Source organism: Gavialis gangeticus, unplaced genomic scaffold, assembly GCF_001723915.1.
Source record: "Gavialis gangeticus isolate Ggan-Ray unplaced genomic scaffold, GavGan_comp1, whole genome shotgun sequence".
Taxonomy (NCBI): domain Eukaryota; kingdom Metazoa; phylum Chordata; order Crocodylia; family Gavialidae; genus Gavialis; species Gavialis gangeticus.
Window position 1 is genome coordinate 63037994 of NW_017729033.1, and position 19596 is coordinate 63057589.

At 36.7% G+C, this 19596-nt stretch overlaps 1 protein-coding gene across 2 annotated transcripts in view; it reads left to right on the forward strand.

Annotated features, from left to right (window-relative positions):
- SLC30A9 (solute carrier family 30 member 9) overlaps positions 1–19596 on the forward strand; it is a 91416-nt gene that overhangs the window by 39989 nt on the left and 31831 nt on the right. For both annotated transcript variants that reach the window (XM_019526200.1, XM_019526199.1), the window contains exons 8-15: positions 742–809; positions 7252–7354; positions 10924–10979; positions 13182–13317; positions 13834–13873; positions 14668–14739; positions 15151–15258; positions 17166–17331. In XM_019526200.1, coding sequence (XP_019381745.1) covers positions 742–809; positions 7252–7354; positions 10924–10979; positions 13182–13317; positions 13834–13873; positions 14668–14739; positions 15151–15258; positions 17166–17331 — 749 coding nt within the window. The remainder of the gene's footprint in view (positions 1–741; positions 810–7251; positions 7355–10923; positions 10980–13181; positions 13318–13833; positions 13874–14667; positions 14740–15150; positions 15259–17165; positions 17332–19596) is intronic.

The following is a 19596-nucleotide window of genomic DNA, read 5'->3' on the forward strand; positions in this document are numbered from 1 at the left end:
CCCCCCCTTGCTTTTGCCACCCACAGTCTCAGGTCTCTGCCCCATCTCCTCCCCCTTACCTTTGCTCCACACTGGCAGCTCCACCCCTGCTGCAGCCTGGGGCATGGAGCATGGCTTTAGCCTGACTTGGTAGAAACAGTGCTGCTGCTACAGGTCTAGGCTAGAACAGCAGGGCTGGTAATGTGCCACTGCTGCTAGGCTGGGCTGGAGCCATGCTCTGTGCCCCAGGCTGCAGTAAATGTGGAGCTTGTTGGTGCAGGGCAAAGGTAAGAAAGAGGGTGGCAGAGGGGATAAGGTGCAATGGAGGGAATGCAGAGGGCAGGGTTCGGGGGGTGGGGGAGTAGGGGTTGCACAGGAAGAGTGGCATGACATGCAGAGGCAGTGGAGAGGGGCAGGGAGCAGTTGTTGCTCTGGTTCCAGTATCAGCCCCAACCCTGAGTTGTGGCTGGAGCCACAGCAGCTGCCTGCCCCTGGGTTGCCTCGTGCTTGATTGCAAGGCAAGGTGCTTTTTCCCCTCATGTTAAATGGGTATGAGGGGTGGAAAACCTTGTCTAATTGAATAGATATGGTATATTATTCAGAAGTAACCTTCAACTCCTTTAAGAATTGTGGTACTAAATGATATTCTAACTATACGAGTTGTACTGAAGACCCTTCATACAGTCAGTATTTAGCTATTTTTTCTGCTTTATTGATTCAATGTAACAATCTATTTTAAGCATCCCTTATTTCTTTGTGTAGCCACGCTCCAGCACAGCAGCTATGATGTTCAAGGGACCAGGGAAGGTGGTGATGGTGGCTATATGCATGTAAGTGTGAAAAGGTAAAAGTTTTTGTATAGCAAGTATAAAAACAGTAAATCTTAAGAATGGAAGTAGTCTTCACATTTTAAGTTTTATAGTTCCTTATATTCTTTGTAATTCTGTGGTTGTGTAACTGTATTAGAATTGTGCTGTAGAAAGTAAGCTTTTTCTAAGAGGCCAGAGTGTTAAACGTATGTGCCTTAAATGGCTTGACTTTCAAAAGTACTAAAACTAATAGCTTCCTTTCAGATTTAGGGTCCCTCTTGGGAACTGAAGTGCATTTCTTTATTCTCCTTTTTTTGTAAAACAATGAAGTACTGCAATAGCATCTCTTAAGATTTACTTTAGCAGATGTGCGTCAGTACATTTCTATTATTCTGTTGAATATCATAAATGTATTCAAAATAAGTGATACATTTTATGGTAGTGTATCCTTATGTTAAAACGTGGTTTTCATTTCATGTAATCTCTAATGATTTTTCCTAGTTTTTAGCAAAATTCTACTAAAGAAATCATGTAATGAAATAAGAGTTTGAATAGGCTAATCTCATGTGCTAAGTCGGATATCAACTGGAATGTACAAATATAGTTGCCGTGTATTGGTAAGCAAGTTACCGTCTTTTTTTACAAGTGTCTTCTCTTTTTATGTGGAGATCAGAGAGATTTGTTCCATCCTTGATCAAAGAATGGCTAGTCTTTTTGAAGTTGGTCAGCCACACAAGTAATACTTGAAATAGCAACCAAAATTTTTGAAGAGGGACTGCAAAGTTGGACACATCTAGCTTGTTCCCTTTCATATATTCTGTACTGTACATGAGGTTCTTTTTGCGTTTAGAAACGCATTGTTACTTGTGTGCGAGAATTTTAAGTTGGCAGAAAAAATGCTTTCTGCACACTTGGTGGATTTCTCAAAGACCCTGTTGGGTAATATGGAAGTGTTGAATTTTTCATAAGGAAGGCTTTGTTGCGCGTCTCGTCCATTTCCCACCCCGCAATGTTTTATAAAAAATTGAGTTAAATTTCATTGGAAAACTTGTCTGAAAACTATTACTAGTATCCAGTTGAAAAAGCAAGGAGGCTTGTAACATAAAAGACTCGCAGAAGAGCCGTTCTAGAGGAGGAGTGCCAGAAGATATGCCTTGGTAATACCAAGTGAATCTTATTTGAAGGAAAACTGAATTTATTTCCAAAAAATATTAATTTCCATAGATACTATGAAAGAGCACAACATACCAGACCTACAAAGAAAGCCTAATTTCAGGGGAAATAGCTCGTGGAGTTTTCTTATAGCCCTTCTCTTCCCCCCCAAACATACAAAGAGGGCAGTAAATCATTTAATTTGTGAATGACCATTCCCTGTCTCTTAATGGATTATATAGTTACCCACTCTTGTTCACTATACGGTAACCACCCCGTGAGCATGTGCTCTAGAACAGTGATCTCCAAACTTTTTTGATCGCACACCCCTATCCGTAAAAAAAAATTTTGAGCACGCACCCCCAATATATGTATATTTATATAAATATAAATAGAAGTTCTAATATTTTCTTCCTGCACCCCAGTGAATTGTCTTGCGCACCCCCTGTGGTGCATGCATCCCACTTTGGAGACCACTGTTCTAGAATGCCTAGAAAAATGATTTACCTAGCATTGCTCCCTTCCTGCTTTTCCATATTGGAGATCCATGCAGAGATCCTGCCTTTCTAACTTAGAAGTGAGCATAACCACAAATGTTTTGTTATCTACTGAATTCCTGACTGTGTGTACTCCTTTGCAGATTAGAGCTCCATACTAGAGAGAGATACCTGGCAGCGTGGTGGTCATTGAGGAGAAAATTCTCCTCTTCAGCCATGCAGAGGTATAGCCTTCTGCATGGGATTAGCCTAGATCTCTGTGGGCATGTCTACACGAGATGTTATGTTGCGGTGGTGGCGAGCTGTGGTAACGTAGCTTGTTGCTGTGGAGATGTAGCGTTGGCTGGCACAAATGGTGATGCTGCCGCTACTGCACAGTAGCAACAAGGGTACTAGCTCATTGCTACTGTGCTGTAAGGTCAGAAATGACACATGCGGTGCTGGGACTGCACTGTACTGGTGGTTATTGCACAGTTGGGCGCATGTGTAGATGTGCCCACTGTATCTAAAGTATTTGGGGGCAAGCTATACATAGATAGACATAAATTGTGATTTTTTTTTTTTACAGAAAAGCCAACTGTTGCACACCCCTGAAAAATATGGTTGGTTTTTTTTCACAAATACTTTTCCTTTTGGGCTCCTCTAGTAGATTTTTTTTTTTTTTTTTTTTTTTTAAATCATGGGCTTGCGTATTAGCCTAGAGCTTCCAGTCCAGGGGTACAGGACTCTGTTAAATGTAGCTGGTTCCTAAATTGTTTTACTTCTAAAACACAGGAATGTGGCTTTTGTTTAAAGCTTCATTATAAAAAATACAGGAAAAAAACCAATATTTGCCAAATAAAGAAGAACAGATATTAAGGATATACATTTTTCATGGTCATGCTTCATAAAGATTATTATATTGTCATGCTAACATGGTTATGTTTGAGATGGCATGTCTCAAAGATAAATTTGTAGGGGTTTGCATGATAACTTTTTTCCAAAAATTTACAAATCCAGATGAAATTTATCATGTGTATTCTTTTTCTAAAAGTGAATATAAGAAAGATCAAAAGAAATGTGATCAGTCACTTTCAAATGTAGCACAGAAATATGCAGTTCTTTTAATAATGTTCAAATGCATTATTAATCTATATGAGCTTGACTTCAGTCGTATTGTGTACTTTTCATAGTCTTCTGTGAGGGTTTAAATTGTTGAGAGAAGTTTATAAAGTGAAAACCAATGTTGCAGTCCCTTATTTTTCTTAAAATGTGTGCCTTTCTATTTAGGCAATTGATTTATATCACAATTAACATAAATAAGTTAAATCAACAAGCAATAAACTTTTATTTTTTATTATTATTATTATTATTATTTTAGAATAACTAAAAAATACATATTCAATGCAAGATTAAAATAATGAGTGGTAACTAATGAAAAATGTTGATTTGAACCAAAGGTAGCCAATACACTAAATTTGATAGTATTTTTGGTTTTGCCCACTAGAAAGATGCACCATCTGTAATTTTTAAGCATGCATTTATTCAGATAGTTAACTTTCAAGTTTTACTGTTAGAAAATACTAATTGACTTTTCTTTGTATTTGCTGCTTGATTAGGGTGTGTGTGTTTTTTGTGTTTTTGTTTTTTGTACATGTACGTTTTGGATGGAAACTAGAACATCAGCATTAAAAATATTCATTAGTTAAATATACTAGATGTATAAGAAAAAATGTTTCTCAAAACATGTTTTAAATTCAAAGGCAACTTTTTAATTAAATGGGAAGTAGTCTCTGAAGTTAATGGATTGAACTGTTTTTTGTCTCTGGTTGTTATTTTCAGGACATTAAAACTAGTAAATTTTAGCTTTTTGTACGTATACTTTATTTAAGCTTTCGTGTTTCAGTTTGTTTCGTTGCTCAACTTTGAATGAGCTAGTTATTAAACTAAATTAAACAATAAATTGAGCTAAAGAAAATATTTCTGCTGCACTTGCAGAAGGGGCTACAGTTGTCTGAAACCTAGATTATCACTTCAGTGTATTCTGGCTGCACATATTTAATTGGTCGCTTCCCTCACTTCACTGGATTTTTTTTTTTAAAGCAGTAAAAATGTACAGGCAACCCCACTTAGTGCTCTTAATTGGTTTCTGAAAAACCGAGTGTTAAGCAAAACCGAAAGTTTTTGACCCAAGATGGCGACTGTGAACGTTATAACAAAACTTGCTGAGTGCTAAGTGGAACTGGGTTATCAATTTTAAATGAGCATTATAGTGAAACAGTACTGAGCAAAACAGCATTAAGCAGGGGCTGCCTGTAGTGTGGTCTGAATATTTATATAACTTTTATTAATTTAAATGACTATTGTAAGTTTAGGTCTTAACATAGCTTGTCACAGTTGGAGACTTATTCTTGAATAAATTTATTTTTAAAAAGATGCACTTTTTTAAAATCTATCCTCAGAGAGCTACACAACAAAGAACTGAATACAATTCCAGGAGCAAATTTAGATATTTGTACACTTGATAGAAAACAGGTAGTTTAAAAATGATTTTATTAGCTACCTGTTTTCTGCCAAATGTACAAGCATCTAAATTTGCCATCCAAAGAAACAGCTTGACAGATCCATATTCTCCCAGAGTTTTATTCAGCCCTTTGTTGTGTAGCTCTTTGAGTTTCTCCATTTTTTTTTCCCCTTGGGCATCATAAGTTGTTTGGCCCTTGCGCCTTAACTTCTGTAATCAGATTGAACAGTGCTGAAGTTTATTTTTCCTCACAGTAAACACAAACTTGGAATGGGGGTTGAAGTCGAATGTCACTCAGCTACATATACCCTCTGTGTCACTGTAGGATGTCAGAAACAGCATAGCTGGATGACCTGTTCAAGCAAACTGATTGGCTCCTTTTAAATCAACATGGGAGTATACTATTGTGACTTGATACTTAAAATCTATGAGTCAGGAAAACGTCATCTTGAGTTCCACAGCAATTTATGTATTATTCATCTGTGCTAAAGCCACACTGTACTTTGGATGAGAAGAGCAGTTTTGTAATTAAAGCCAGAGGACTGAAATTTTGTTTAGTTTTGCTACAGTGACTCTGGGCTGTTCATTAACCTGTGTGTATTTTCTTGTTTGGGAAATATGTATAATACTTCCCAAGGGAAGTATCTCAAGGGATGTTATGAGGCTAAAATAAAGTTTGTAAAGCACATTGAGATCTGTGGATAGAAAGCAACTTGGGGCTTCAGTAATAGTGATGCAAACCTTTTATGTTCCTGAGGGAAAGCCTTAAGATTAATAAGTTATTCAGTAATAAGTGCATTCCTAAATAAGAAACAGATTTGTCTGCATAAGGAGTTTTATTTTTCAGCTTTTTGGCCATTGTTTATTAAATCACAACTGTAACATTTCACTAATGTGTTTTTTAAATAAACAAAACCTCACCAGACTAACAGTGGTCTAATATTGAGCATTCTTTACTCTGGGTAGGACCTACTTAAGGTTAGAGAGACAATTATGATACTCGAGTTTGGGGCAAAACCAAAGATACGGCCCAGGAGCCAGCCAGCTTCAGGATTGTTAGAGGAGCTGGGAATTCAGGGGTGGAGCGAGTGGGCTGCTGCTGAATTCCCTGCTTACAGAGCTGGATGTTGTTTGGGAGGGAGGGAGAGGGGAAGGAATGCAAGTGATGGCTGCATTGCCCTGCTTTGCCTCCCTTACCGTGCTGCTTGTTCTGCTACAGCTGCATGGCTTACATACAGCCCATTGAGGCTCCTTGTGTACCACATATGGCTCATTGAGGAACCCTATGGTCTGGAACTGGCTTGGGGGCCTGGGTGAGTTGGACACTCCTGCTCTAGTCTGATTTCCTGTGTCACATGTAGAATTTAATCCAGTAACTCGGGCAGCTAGTGGTTGAACTAGAGAATGTCTTTCAGAAAGATGCTTGTCTAGTTTTATAATCAAGTTTAAGAAACTCAAGCAGTTTCCTGGTCTGTACAAGACACAAATATGTACTTTTGGCCTGCTCTGTGAGATTGGCTGTCCTTTCTTTAATCTGTTTCCAAATTACAAAGGAAAAAGCAATGGAGATTGTATTTTCTTTCCAATTTAATGACCTCCCCCTTGTCTATACTACTGTGTTTGCATGGATTTGAATTGGACTTCAGGATCAGAGGATGCTATGCTAGAATTGAGTGGGGCCATGTAGAAAACTCAGAATAAAATGGGAGAACCAGTTTTGAAGCTTATGCTGCTTTGGTGAGGGGGCAAAAATCCCCCTAAAATATTTATAAACTGCAAAAGCATTGGGCAGTGTCTTGGAAGTGAAGGTAGAGGAATTGGAGTTTTGTAGCTGTAATGGTCCAGGAAACATCTGAGAGGCAAGGATTTTGATGGAAACTCCCTTGAGGTTGGTGTTAAACCTGAGGAAGGACTTGTAAAGCCTAAAAGCTTGTCCAGTAGCTCTTCTAACTATGCAGTTGGTCCATTAAAAGATACCACAAATATCCTTGACCCTCAGACAAATCTATCCTGAAGTTACAAGTATACTTTATGAGGTAGAATTATTTCAAGAAAATATATGTTGTTCAAACTAATTGAATCTTTTTATACCTTTTTATTCAATTGAAAATATTTCAATGCAGAAAATATTTTAAAAATGTAGGTACCTTGACTACAAGTACTAATCATCAAATTGGCTTCTAGTTGAATTTCTTTCTTTCTGATGGATAACACAAGGTTATACAAAAATAGGTTTCATAGTATTTTAAACAACAAATGTTAATTTTATTATAGTGTTACGAACTCCTGATTTTCTTCTCTTCCCTCCTAGAAATGGGTTGAATTTCGTCTTCAAACTACTTGCTTGGGTTTATACTGGTTCTGCAAGCATGTTTTCGGAAGCTATACATTCTTTAGCAGATACTTGCAACCAGGTGAGTAGTTATTTTGTTGCCATGATTTAACTTTTTGGAAACTAACTAAAATCATTGAGAAAACAGTTTTTCTGCAGTTGTATTAATAGATGATGCTCTCTACTCAGAGAAGGTTGGCTGAATCCTGGCAGTAACTAGTTAAGCAAAAAAAAATGATAGGGTTCCTTACAAGTAACATTGGGAATCAGCAAAGTTAAGTATCATTTTGTTTAATTAGCATTTTGTTTATCATTTTGAGACTTGGGTCAGGTGGCAGAGTGCTTTGTTGAAGGGCATTTTTATGATATAACACTAACATTGGGGTGAGGCTGGAGACCAGAATTTGAAGCTTTTAAAATGTCTTTAGTTTTCAGTTTAGACTGTAAATAGAATCTCTGTTTTGAATGGATGGTTCACAGGATCTAATCCATTTCATATTGCAATTATTTTTGCTTCTTCAAGCTTCAGGAGACACTTTATTAATGTCTATAGCTTTGCATGCATTTTCTTAGTAAGTATAGTAGCAGCTAACACTTAAGAACAGCTTAGGTTTTTTACATTCAGGAGCCATTCCAACTTTGCCAACCCTCATCAGTCAAAGGAACTTAGATTGTTGTCACACCTGGGAAATGTAGGGTGTGTTTTCATGCTTCAGTTACTTCATTAGTAAATAAATTTTACCAGGCAGCACTGCAGCAGATACTGCAGAAAGCAAAGCAGCAGAACAGGCAGGGGGACAGTGTGGGTTAGTTTGTGGCATGCCTGCCAAAAAGGTTGGTCCCCCACTGCTCTAGGAATTTGATCTTGTATTTTCGTTTTCTGTATCGATATCATTTATTTGACAGACCACTTTTTAATAACAGAATTGTTGAATTCTTATTAACACTCTAGCCTAAAATTTTTGAATGAGTTGCGGCTGGAAATTTTGTAACCATTTGTTTTTTACTAGTAAAGTTTGGCTTAGTTGAAGTTAGTGCTGTTGTAGTTTTTGTTTACATACATTTAAGATATTAAGGCAATCCTGAATATTTTAATGCCTTTTAGTTGTTTTTCCTTTTTAAATTATGAATGCCCCATAGTGTCAACCATGCTTTATGAAATAAACCCTTGTTTTGGTTGTTTTTTAACTCTCTCAAGTTGCCAAGTAAAATAATATACAAAGATGTTAAATAAAGCTGTTAGTCAAGTGCACAGAATTCATGTTGCCTATGCAACTGAATATGCCTACTTTATGCAAACATATTGTAATGATCTTGTGTATCTACCTAGGAAGTCAGTGTCTGAAACGGGAAAGGAAGCCAGGTATCTGATGTACCAGATACAAGAGCATCCTCCATTCTCTTGTACCTTTATGCTTCATTCATTGCCAATGGTGTGGTTATGTAGAACAAATAATAGCGATTTGTCCAGTTAAACACTGCATCATAATGCACGTTAGGTGGGAGAAATTAAGTTCTCCTGGGTAACTAGAGATCTGGCATTTCCAAACTTGTGGTGGTTTGACTTTCCCACATCAACACCTTTAACAGATAACATTTGAAGAATTGCATAAGTTTTATGTTCTTCTGTTTCAAAAACAGTTGCATAAGTTCTATTTCATAATGTTAGATCCCATGCTTTGTTTCTTTCTGGGTCATTGACAAGTTTTGAATCCAAGACAAGCTTTAGATAAACGGTACAAACTTCTACCACTATAGCCATTACCCTGTACATGCGTTACCTGCTATAGAGTGATGCCACACACTGTGCTATTTATCGTAATATTCTCCCAAGGCAGAGGTAGTATAGCACTAGTGTGTGAAGCTCTGCCTTGTCCCCTTTGCTGCAGCCCCAGGTTTAAGAACTTGGAGATAGGAAGGCATACCTAATGGGAGTGGCTGGAACACTTTAACAGTTCTGGTCAACAGAGTTCATGGGCTACTTCTAAAGTGAGGTTTTCATGAACTAAAGCAACCTTGTGGTAATTCATTAATTTTGAGGGGCATGTTAGCTTCCGAGAGCAACAAAGTTGGGGAGATTTAAAAAAAAAAAAAAAAAGTGTTATAATCATCTTCTCAAGCTTTGCAACATGTGCTGCATCTCTCTGGAAAGGGGCAGCATAGTATGTACCCTCAATGTTCTGTTTCCTATTCTTCCAGACGGGACCTTGCATAGTTGTTTACTTGTTCCAACTGAACAGTGAGGGGACTGATACTACCAGCTTAAAGATATTTAATAAACATGTGGAAATTGTCTTATAAATGAGGTCTTACTGATAAGTTCATCAAAGAAGGTCAAGTAATAGGGTAATCACATTTGACAGCGTGACTTTTATGTATTATTTTCCAAAGTACATGCAACAGGTCACTTCTGACTTCAGTTCAGAAATGATAAAGAAAAGTAACCTTGCTTTATTTGTGTTCTGTATGTGCGAATTCACTCTTATGTGATGACCCTTTTTATACCAAAAATTCATTATATGTGAGGTAAACTCACTCGTGTGATCAGTGTGGTGGAAGCCTGCAGTCAGCTGCATTGTAGGAGTGACTCGCACAAAAATATAGTCTCCTGTGTGGATCTGTGCTCCTCGCTCATTGTCTGTGATACGTGTTTCTGTAGTTGCCATCCCCATTATGGTAACATTCACCACCACCCTGGGCTTGTGTGTACTGTCTGCTGTTTTTGAGTACCAAAATTATGTTGTGAAAGTGGTAGAAATGGGTCTGGGGTCACTACAGTCGAGGTCTTGGAACATATCCCTATTTGTTACATTGTAAAGTGGATTCCCTGTATGTGAATTTGTGTCATGCGCTGTTTTCCAGGAACGCATGTACAGCATTAAGGGGAAACCTGTGTATAATAACAGACGTCTTCTCAAGTATTTCTAAGTGAGCGGTATATATTCATAAAGCACACTGCAAGGACTTAAGCACATACGTAAGCTCCTTAACATGTTTAGGTTGATGTGTTTTTAAAGTACATGCTTAATCCTTGGAGGATAAGGGCCTGGATTTATAAAGGATTGCATTACCAGAATTTAATACGTGTCTAATGATATCACAATGTATCAATTCTTTTATACAATCAGATTTTCAAGATGTAGGAAATACTAACATATATTTTCTAGGTTGGACAATCCTTAATGCTAAATGTACAGTTAAGAAGTTGAAGTGTAAATACAGGATATTTTCACTTCAGATTACATTAAATGTAATGGAAATTACTGTATTTGTGTATTGTTCATGCATAAGTTCTGTTTATAGCAGATATATTTAACTTGTATATCCTCTGTTCCCTGATTTTTAAATTTAAGTGGAGAGATTTTAAAAATATTCACTATTATATTAAATAAACCTTTAACTTCTGTTTAAATTGCTTTAAACTTCTTACAGCTAGAACTAAAATGATTTAGGTGAATTCCTTTTGGGTGACACTGTCCTGTCTGAGAGTGGGTATTTCGTGTGCAATTACTGTTTTGAGCTAATGTTGTTTTGTTTCTTGATCTGTATATACAAAACAACAAGCTTGAATCTCCTTTCAAGCTAGAACTCCAGAGACTCAGTAATATTTTTTTTCTGCTGACTGTTTCCCCTCCCTTTTTCTTTATACAGGCTTTACTAGCACTGGGCATCAGTCAGTCTGCAAGGACACCAGACTCTAGTCATCCGTAAGCTTCTGGAGTAAATAATTAAGTTTCAAATATCATATTCAGGCTTAAAATCACTTCCTATTACTTGTGTACAACAAATATGTTTGAGAAATAGACTATTTAAATTATTTGTTATCAAACTTTTTAGGCTCAAGGTATCCTTCAGTAGATTTTAGGAATATTCTGTTAGACTTGAGGCATCCTTCAGAAAATGGTAGCTCCTAAGTTTACATTCCTTTTTTGATTATGGAAGACACCAGCAATTTTTTCTGTTGCAAAGAGCCCAGAAAGACCACAGCAAGGCAGTGTGTTTAACACTCTGGATTCCTGTTGGAAATCTCTTGTGAAAAATGTTTGTACACCAAAAAGTACTAACATTGTGTGACACTGCAGCACCCTCAAAAGGACATCAAAGCACCCCAATGTGCTTTGGTACTCTGGTTGAGAATCACAAATTTAAATAAAATGAGATAAATTGCACTGGGCACCTCTACATGAGATGCGAACTATGTAGTATTCTGATAACCCTGTGCAGTAGCACCATCACATTATGAACAATGCTAATATGCTACTGCACAGTATTATTGGGCTTCTGTGCAGTAGTGTCACTAAAAAGGCATTTGGTGCTACTGCGCAGTAACTCTGGTTACTGTGCACTTAAATTAGTACTTTTAGACAAGTACTAAATTAAATGCACAGTAACCACTGTGCATTAATGAACATATAGACACGCCCAGTTTGTTTCTGGTTTTGTCCCACTCTATTAATCAGCAGAATTTGAATATATTTAGATAAAACGTTACTCAAGTAAAACTAAAATTTTCATTTTTCTAATCTGAAACGAATGGTTTCTACATTTACTATAAAATAATAATAAAAAGGGATTTCTGCCAAAGTCAAGAATTATAAAATCTTATGGCTTTTAGGGAATTTCACTTTGACATATTAGCTTATAATTTTACAGAGTACAAAGTGTGTGTTTTTTATTTTCATTACTTCAGTGTCCTTTTATTTTAAGGAGAGTGTTTTATGGGTTCTGTTCTTCCCCCCACCCCTCCACTATATGTAGTAGTAGATATATACCAATAGATATCTAGTACTACATTCTTGCTTTCCTGCATGAACAGCAATGAACTTAGCCAAAAGTAATAAAAGACTACTTTTCACCTTCAAAACAGAGTTTTCAGTGAGGAAACGCTCCATTTCAGGTGTGATGTAACAAGAGGTTCTTGGCTTAAACACATTAGTCTTCATTTTAATTACCCTTTCACTAATATATATGTCAATTTTTATAGCCTTGTGAAAGTTTGGAGTTGTAACTTTTCTGATAGGTTTAGGTTGACACTATAAAAATATGTGTCAATCAACCAGTCAATGAAGATAATCTGTTTCCTTCCAAACTGTTAAAATGTCTGTCAATCTAACATCTGTTCACCAAATTGAACAAGATAGTCTTCAATCAAGAATTTGGTATAGCATCAACTTAGTCTTCTTATTTAAGCTTACACTTACCAGACTTTAACCTTCATTTCTTTTTCCTTTCTGCCACTCCTCTCCATTTCCTTGATGGTTCCTATAGTCTACACTATTATCATTTTTGCAATGCTGGTAGTCATATTTACAGTGGGAGTGGCATGTAGTACAGTGGTGTATTAAAATGCTATTTTAATTCTTGGCAAAAATGCTTCAAACTGAAAATTGTTGGAGGTTCACAGTCAGCTGAACTATTAAAATAACATTAGCAAGTTTTTTTGTAGTATTAATTTAAAGGAAATGAAATGTGGAGACCAGCTTTACATAAAGGCTAAATATTCCAATTAAAAGCAACATTGCAAGGAAATGTAAATGCTGTCCTGTTCATTAAACACTTGAATGCATTTTGAAAAACATAACTTAATTAGTAGCTGTGGTACATAATACTGAATGAATGCAACTAAATATGACTAGCTTATGTAGGGAAGAGGATTAAAAAACAAACAAACCCTAAACTTAAATGGCATTCAAGCAACTTGGTACATATTTAAGAAACAATGTATAAGGTTGCTGTAGTCTTTGGTTTCATTTTGATTTTAGCGACTGTGCTTTAATTTAGATATTCAGCCATATTGCAGCTAGTCATCAAGACACTTACTTTTCTCCTTTCTTGTCAGATTTATTTGAATATAATTGTAAAGTTGCAGGTATCTTGTTTTCTAAACTATTTTTTTTGTTCCTGCCTAGATATGGTTTCACCAACATGCGTTATATTGCTTCCCTAATTAGCGGAGTCGGCATTTTCATGATGGGTGCAGGACTTTCCTGGTATCATGGAATTATAGGTTTACTTCATCCTCAGCCCATAGAATCTCTTCTTTGGGTAAGTTGATTTTGTTTTAATATTTATAACCTTGCGTGGCAAGCATGGCTTAATGTAATGTAACCCTACAATCTGAAATATCTAGGCTTCCTGAATCCCAAAGTCAACTTTAAATTTCAGCAGGGTTAATCCAACCATCTGAGGTAGTACATTCTGTAGAATTTGCGGTTTTCTTGGGAGGCTGTTCAGGATGAAACCGAAAAACCAAGTTTCTGTCTGCTTTGCTTTAACACTAATAACAGTTTAATCTGCTTTATGAGCGTTTTGGGCTGTCCTGATGTCTGTCCTCAGACAGCACTTCTTTACACTCTTCTTGTATTGTTCAGTATATTGTAACTTGGCTCTTTGTCAGCTGCTATCCTGCAGCTAGAGGTGGATGCATTGTTGTCATGGGTAAAATCATTCTTGTACATGAGATGATTGTGGATATTTTGAAATTTAAAGTATTCATGCACCTATGAGTTTAGTACTGCATTAAAGTGTCTTTTTTCCCCTTCTTCCCCCCCCCTTTTATAGGCGTATTGCATCTTAGCAGGATCGCTGGTGTCTGAAGGAGGTATGCAGTGTCATGGAATTCTTAAACTGATAATGCAGGCTTGGGAGTCAGTTCAACTTTTAATTCCAGAACTGAACAATTCTGAGCTGTGTTACTAATAGTGGCATTGCTAGATATTCAGGAAGACTTGCTGAGTTCAATTTACTTGTGTGCTTATTAGTGGGGTTTTTTTGCTTTATTGTCCTTCAAAAGGAAAAAAGTATTATCATTTTCTGTTTTCTTGGGTTATATTAATTGTGTAGATTGGAGAATACATATAAAATGTCTGGAACTAATCTGAGAAAAATGCACAGTTTGCTTTTTGGCACTGTGAAAATTCAACAGTATGTTGTTGTGTTCAGAGAGACTAGTGCGTAAAGATATTACTTTATGAATTACCACCATTCAAAATACTGATTGCCATATGCTTTATTGGTGACCTATTGCATGCAAGTGTATGGATATTTGTTAGATTAAAAAAAAAAATTTTGTGGCATATAGATACAGAATTAAAATTCCTAAATATTTTGTATTTTGACACACTTGAAATATAACATTTAACTTTTAAATTCTTCAGATACTTTAACTTGCTCTCTTTTGGATAAAAGCTACTGCATTTGTTTAACATGTTTACCCTTTTATGTGCATAATGTGCTAAAAGAATTTTTGCTTATAGTCAGCAGGAGAGCTATAATTATTTTTGCTGTGATTTTTGAGCAAGAGTTTTTTAGCCTCTCTTCCCCCTCCTTAGATCATAACCATAAATGTCACTTCGCCTCTAACCATTTCCAGTAACTATATTACTTTTGTTTCAGCTACTCTTCTTGTTGCTATAAATGAAATTCGAAGAAGTGCCCGAGCCAAGGGTCTCTCATTTTATCAATATGGTACGTGTCCTTATCTCAGTAAAGTATGCGCCATATTTAAAATAGGATTTATTAGTGGTATTTCCACAACAATATGAATATGTAGCTAACTATTTTCTCTTGCTTCACATGTCTCATGATGATATGTTATATAATAACATGTTCGTTTCACAAATTTGGATAAAATCTTATTGGCTTATTTGGTGATACTTAAATATCTGAGTAGCAAAATAGTTGCATTTAAGGATAAATTTCCCATTAAGATCTTTTGGGGAAATTTCCATAATAGATATAGGGCATGTTTTTTGTTTTTCTGAAAGGGGTTGTAAAATATGACTGTAGAAGCCTTTACATTTGTCTGTGTCTACACTTGGATAAATGATGGGGCAAGCTAAAATGTGAACATCAATGTCATTTTTATTACATGTTCAGTCATACAGAGTTGTGATCCCAGTACAAACGTAGTGTTAATGGAGGATGCTGCCGCAGTTTTGAGTGTAGCAATAGCTGCTACTTGCATGGGTCTGACTTCTTTTACAGGTAAATGCTATCTTAACCTGAGGCTGATTTGTATATGAGATGATAATCATGTTTTGCGTACATGACATCAGTAAACCTATTTGTCTTATTCTTATTGTACTAAATGTATACGTCTTGATTGCTGCAAGAATCTGTCTCTTTTGGGTTATTGGATTTCTCACTATGTTCTAACCTTTTTAAAAAAAAAAGAAAAGAAAAGGAAGAGTCTGTTGTTGAAAAAGGAAAAAAACCCTGCCAGACTTGACAGCAGACATTTTTTCAATTTTTAAAATAATCTATTCATTACTTATAAAATGTATGATTTATGGCCAACAGATAGCATGCTGCTTGGCTTCTTTTTATGCAAAGCACTGCCACCAAGATTATATGTATTTCTGCTTCTTAGCCAGTTCCTTCAATAATACGGTTTCTCGGGTATCATTCAGTTACATTTCATATTACAGTAAAAAAGTTCATATTAAAATCTGTGTCAGTCAAAACTGGTGAATCTGAATTTTTAACTGTATATTTAATGAAAATCTATCTCTGCCTCTTTGAAGAGACTTCATTGTGGCAAGTTTCCACAGTTTATACTAATAGTTAATCTGATTTTAAATCTAATCAGTTTAAGATACTTGAAACTAGGAAATAGTTGAACAGTCTCTCCTTTTCTCCACAGAACCTGTTACTGGTGGAGCTATAGTATTGCAAAAATGCATGTTTTATAGGATAGGTATTGCTACCATTTTACCTAGCTTAAATTAGACAAGTTCTAATAGATGCTCTTTCTTGAAAAAATACATGTTAAAACAAGATAAAGACTTCTATCAGTTGTATATGTAAATTGCCCACTTTAGTGTGAAAGTATGATCCCATACTGGGATGATACCCACAGCCTCATTGTTGGACCGTTAGCTGCTCTACTGTACATAAGGACAGGATTTAAGGATGAGATTCTTTTCCCTTCATCCAGAAAGTGGAGCAGCTTTGGGGAATCAGGGCAGACATTTAATTAGTGCCAAAGATATTCAGCTGCTCAAATAGTCTCCAAATTCAGGAGATAAGTATTCTGTGTACAGTAACATATTCAGTGACCCTAAAAATTGTTCCACACAAGAGTTGTAGAGAGAAGCTATGTAACGGGCTAGTTATGTTCAGAGTACTATGCTGTAGTTCCTATGTCAGGCTTTCTAACTTGAAAGAAAGGGGACAGTGTCTTTTGCCTGCGAGTGGACACAGTTTTCTAGAGCTGGCTGTGTACTCAATTATTCAAAAACCTTTTTCTTCTTTTTCTTTTGTCTTTGACTCATGCATGAAATAGTTTACTATATAGTGCTCTTCATACAAAATATAAAATTAAACTATGTACAATTTTTGTTTTAATTTTTTGAAATGCCCATTAAAATGGGCATTTAAAAATCCAGACTGCATTACTGTTTCAGTCCGAAGATAGATTTATTGCTTGCATATTTTTAAGGGAAAATAAGATTAAAAAAAAATTCATTTATAATTTTTTTCTCCCATTTCAACATCAAACGGATTAATTAATTAATTTGTGTCTGTCCTTTTAATGAGTAAAGTAACTTTACCTTCTAAATAGCATGGCAAGTGACTTGTTGTTTTGATTGGTGCTGATGCACTTTTTTTTTTTTGTCATGTCCATGCCCTGGAATCTGAGTGCCCAGTGAAATGGGCTATGAATTTGTAAGTTGTATGGTAGGGAAAGGTGAGGCATGTAAGGCTTGTTCTGTGTGCATTGGAGCATTGTTTCCATTTATCTTGTCTGTCAGAAATAAAGGGCAGGGTTACCAACACGTGCTCTGAGAAATAGTAGTACCAATGTTAGATACCTTTCAGTATTTAGGATTTATGTTTTTGCCTCTTTTAGAAATATTTGATATGTCTGACTGTGGGTATGTCTTGTTTAGGCAATTCTTACTATGACAGCATGGGGTCTTTAGGGATAGGATCTTTGTTAGGAGCTGTTTCGGCATTTCTCATCTACACCAACACAGAAGCACTTTTGGGACGGTCCATCCAACCTGAGCATGTACAGCGACTAACTGAATTACTGGAAAGTGATCCTGTTGTAAGGTAAGATGAGGATTTTGACCGTATAAAATCTGTCTATTGAGCAGATAAAGCAGGAAACTAGTCTTTGAGGTGAGTAGTTCAAGGCTATTCAAACCTGAGAGCTGGAATAATAGTAAACAGAAAATCAGAGATACCTATATTTCATTGGTCCTGAACATGGAATATATTCGGATCAGGACTTTTAACATACACTTATATATTTTTTTCTATTCACACCCTGAAAATGTTGATGACTGAATTTATAAACATGAGTATTCAGGCTTGGCTAACGTAAAACTGTCAAATTAATTTTGTCTTGTATTAGGCTATTAACAATGGCAATTGGCATAAGACTTATGAAGGAAAGGGACATCCTAAAATAACTTGAACATTATGTCCATTTTATCTACAATTTAATTTAAAGCGACCATTTACTTTCTAAATCTATAAAGAAATTAGCATGTTATAGAAGTGAGCTTCCATTGCTGCTTTTAGAGTTTTTAATATTAGCATTTAAAATATATAAACACTGTCCTTATTACTCTGTTTGTTGCCCCTGGAGTACTATTACACTTTGCTAATTGCCACAAGAAGAAAAATAGCATAACAGCATTGATTCTGCAGCAATGTTACTACCTACTTGTAGAAATAACCTAGATTAAGGGATAGCCATTTACAGATTCCAAAGAAATCAGGCAGGATATTTAAAGTGATGTCATGAAAAATTTTACAAAGCCATACTTCTATTTTTTTTTTTTTTTACTTATTCTTTTTATTGTTTAGAATGCTTGAGGATCATAGGAAAGTAGGGCTAGACAGGACCTCACAAAATCATCCAGTCCAGCCCCTGTTCAAGGCAGGATCATTCCTGACTAGACTGTTCAGTCAAGTGTCTGCTTAACTGGCTCTTGAAAACTTCCAAGGATGGAGAGTCCATGGTTTCTCTAGGGAGCCTGTTCCAATGCTTTCATAGTCAGAAAGGTACTCCTGATCTGCAATCTAAATTTCCCCTGCTGAAGCTTGAGGCTGCTGTTCCTGGTCCTTTTAATTTCATTAATATTAAAGCAAGCTGGCCTTTGCTTCTAAAAGCCCTTAGTCATGGCTGTATTTTCTTAGTATGTGACAAGTCATAGCTGGAATACCATATGTATTTAAATCCAAGATGAGGTGCCTCTCCCCACATTTAACATGGGGCTGGTAGAAGCTCATAGTTTTGTATTTTAGTACAAGTGGTGGGTGAGGAGCAAGCAGCTGCTTTGATGCTGACCCCAACCCGAGATTGCAGCCACAGCCACTGCTTCCCCCCCCCTCTTTTTCCCACTGCCTGTCATCCCTCCTCTCTTTCCTGCTGCTGTTGCCGATTCTCCATAGCTCCAGCTCCAGGCCTGCTTGGGCACAGAACACGTGGCCACTCTGGCCCCTGCCCAGCCATGCAGCAGCAGCTCTGGATCCATGCTGGATAAGTTTTAAGTACTTTACTTTACTTTTCCATGCATTTCACTGTCCAAAACAGTAAGCAGATGCATTGAGTTCATTTTAAAGTACTTCTATGTTAGCAAAATGTTGCATCATTCAGATTGCAAATAACATATCTGAGCAGTATGTTGTGAATTAAGTAATTTTTGCCATGGCCCTGAAGACCTATGAATCCTGCTCAGCTTTAATGTAGTATTGTATTTTTTTCACATATACCCACCTTTTCCCTCTGAAAATCAACCTGCCAAAGCTGGATTATGTATTTTAATCAGGGAAGCTGTTTTCTTTACTGGGAAAGGAACACTCCTAGAATTGCTGCATGGTGTGCAGCTGCCAAGATGATGGTTGCTTGTGGGGCCAGAGCCCTGTAGTAACCCTCATAACAGTAGTTGGTTTGAGCACTGTATCTTATACCCAATGCAGGGAGGGAACTGTTGGTAGTATCTAGATGAGGCTAGCGATTTGGAAACAATACTTTTATTTGCAGGAACTTTAAAGTAAATTTTTTATAAAAGTAAAGAAGAAAGCCTTACTCCTTTGCAAGGGTCTGAGATGGGTGGGCAAAAGCTGGGTGACAGTGACCACGAGCTGATCACCTTCAACATCCGCTGTAAAGCTGGCAAGTGAGTCAGCAACACGGAAGTCCTTGACTTGAGGAAAGCCGACTTTGACAAGCTCAGGAGGCTTGTCAGTCAGGTCATAAGGGACCATGACCCCAGGGAGAGGGGAGTTCAAGAAGAGTGGTTGTTCCTCAAGGGAGCGATCCTCAGTGCACAAGCTAAGTCTGTTCCATCCCGGGGGAAAGGCAGC